The 1,357-nt window shown below is 27.0% G+C and overlaps 1 protein-coding gene across 2 annotated transcripts in view; it reads right to left on the bottom strand.

Moving 5' to 3' along the window:
• Positions 1–322: 322 nt before the first annotated feature.
• Positions 323–1,357, bottom strand: part of LOC106789839 — a 19,557-nt gene continuing 18,522 nt past the window's right edge. For both annotated transcript variants that reach the window (XM_014754355.1, XM_014754356.1), the window contains exon 12: positions 323–836. In XM_014754355.1, coding sequence (XP_014609841.1) covers positions 682–836 — 155 coding nt within the window. In that variant the 3' untranslated portion in view covers positions 323–681. The remainder of the gene's footprint in view (positions 837–1,357) is intronic.

Genomic DNA, 1,357 nt, shown 5'->3' with positions numbered 1-1,357 from the left:
TATATATATATAGATATAGATATAGCAATTATACTGTACTCTAATCCTAATTTACAATGTTATTAGATTTTCAAAAAAGAAAAAGAAAAAGAAAAAGAAAAAAAGAAATTAATCATATCATTCAAAAATGCAATATAATTGTTAATTGAAAATAATATGTCAGATTGCCCATCGTTATCTCATAATAGTAAAATTCGTTTGTTCAATGCAAACAAGACTCCATAAAATGGTTACAAATGGTTGGACGAATAGATAGATAGATAGATAGATAGATAAATAGATAAAAATTCTGTGATAAAGAGAAAGAGAGAGAGAGAGAAAGATATATATATATAAAAAATCAGAGATCATTTTATATAAACCATATTGAAAATTCAGTACCAAATATTATTTATGTGAATCTCATCTAACCAATGATGAGAGAAAGAGCTCGCAATTCTCCGGTTTTTGGTTTGTTTGTTTGTTTCTTTTTATATTTATTTATTTAAAGGATTATATTTGTAGATTAAAAATTGAAGATGACAAATGGGAGAAACGAAAGGAAAAAAAAGACAAACCAAAAGTTGTTACATCTCGTTTTGAGAAAAAGCAAAAAATAAAAAGAAAAAATATAGAAGAAGATGAGATTTATCTGAGGCAGCGCAACCATTTTGGTACGAGGGCTGCGCACCTCAAGTAATCTCAAATGGATCCGCTACTGTCACCAGGAAACACCATCATATTTTCTGCACCATAGGATGGGGTCGGTGAACTTCTTGCATCCAACGATGCTCTGCTTGCCGAACTAAAACTACTCGAGCTTAAATCTTCGTAACTTGCGACAGATTGGCTCCCACCTGGAAAAATAAGAAACAAATATTTGTCGTTAATTTATTTTCTAACGTATTCTTTTTCTTTTTTCTTTCTTTTTTTTTTTTCTTTTTCCTGTTTGTTTTTTTTTTGTTCTCTCTTTTTTTTTTTTTTTTAAACTCTTTATTAATTTCAAAAACATAACTACTTAACGTACCTACACGTCTCATATATCGCTTTAATATCAATTGTGAAATGATTTATTATCTAAGAAAAATTTCCCATAACTTTTTCTCTAAGAAGAAGCCTTTTCGAAAGTAAGAAGTATCTCGCTCACATTATTTGCCGTTAAGAAATATCTATAAAATAAAAACAAAAGAAAAGAAAAAATATTATACAAAATGAATCAAGCAAAATAATAATAATAATAATAATAATGATAATAAAATAAAAATAAAGAAAGAATGAAATAATTTCATCGAAATCCCCTTCCACCATGGTTTTTAGTTTTTTTTATTTACTAATTGAGTTATATTTTGTGTGTGTACGATACCAATTAATTATTTAA

Source organism: Polistes canadensis, unplaced genomic scaffold (assembly GCF_001313835.1).
Source record: "Polistes canadensis isolate GaletaPanama2010 unplaced genomic scaffold, ASM131383v1 scaffold_205, whole genome shotgun sequence".
Taxonomy (NCBI): Eukaryota; Metazoa; Arthropoda; class Insecta; order Hymenoptera; family Vespidae; genus Polistes; species Polistes canadensis.
Note: the sequence above shows the minus strand (reverse complement) of the source record. Positions and strands in the feature narration are given on the sequence as shown.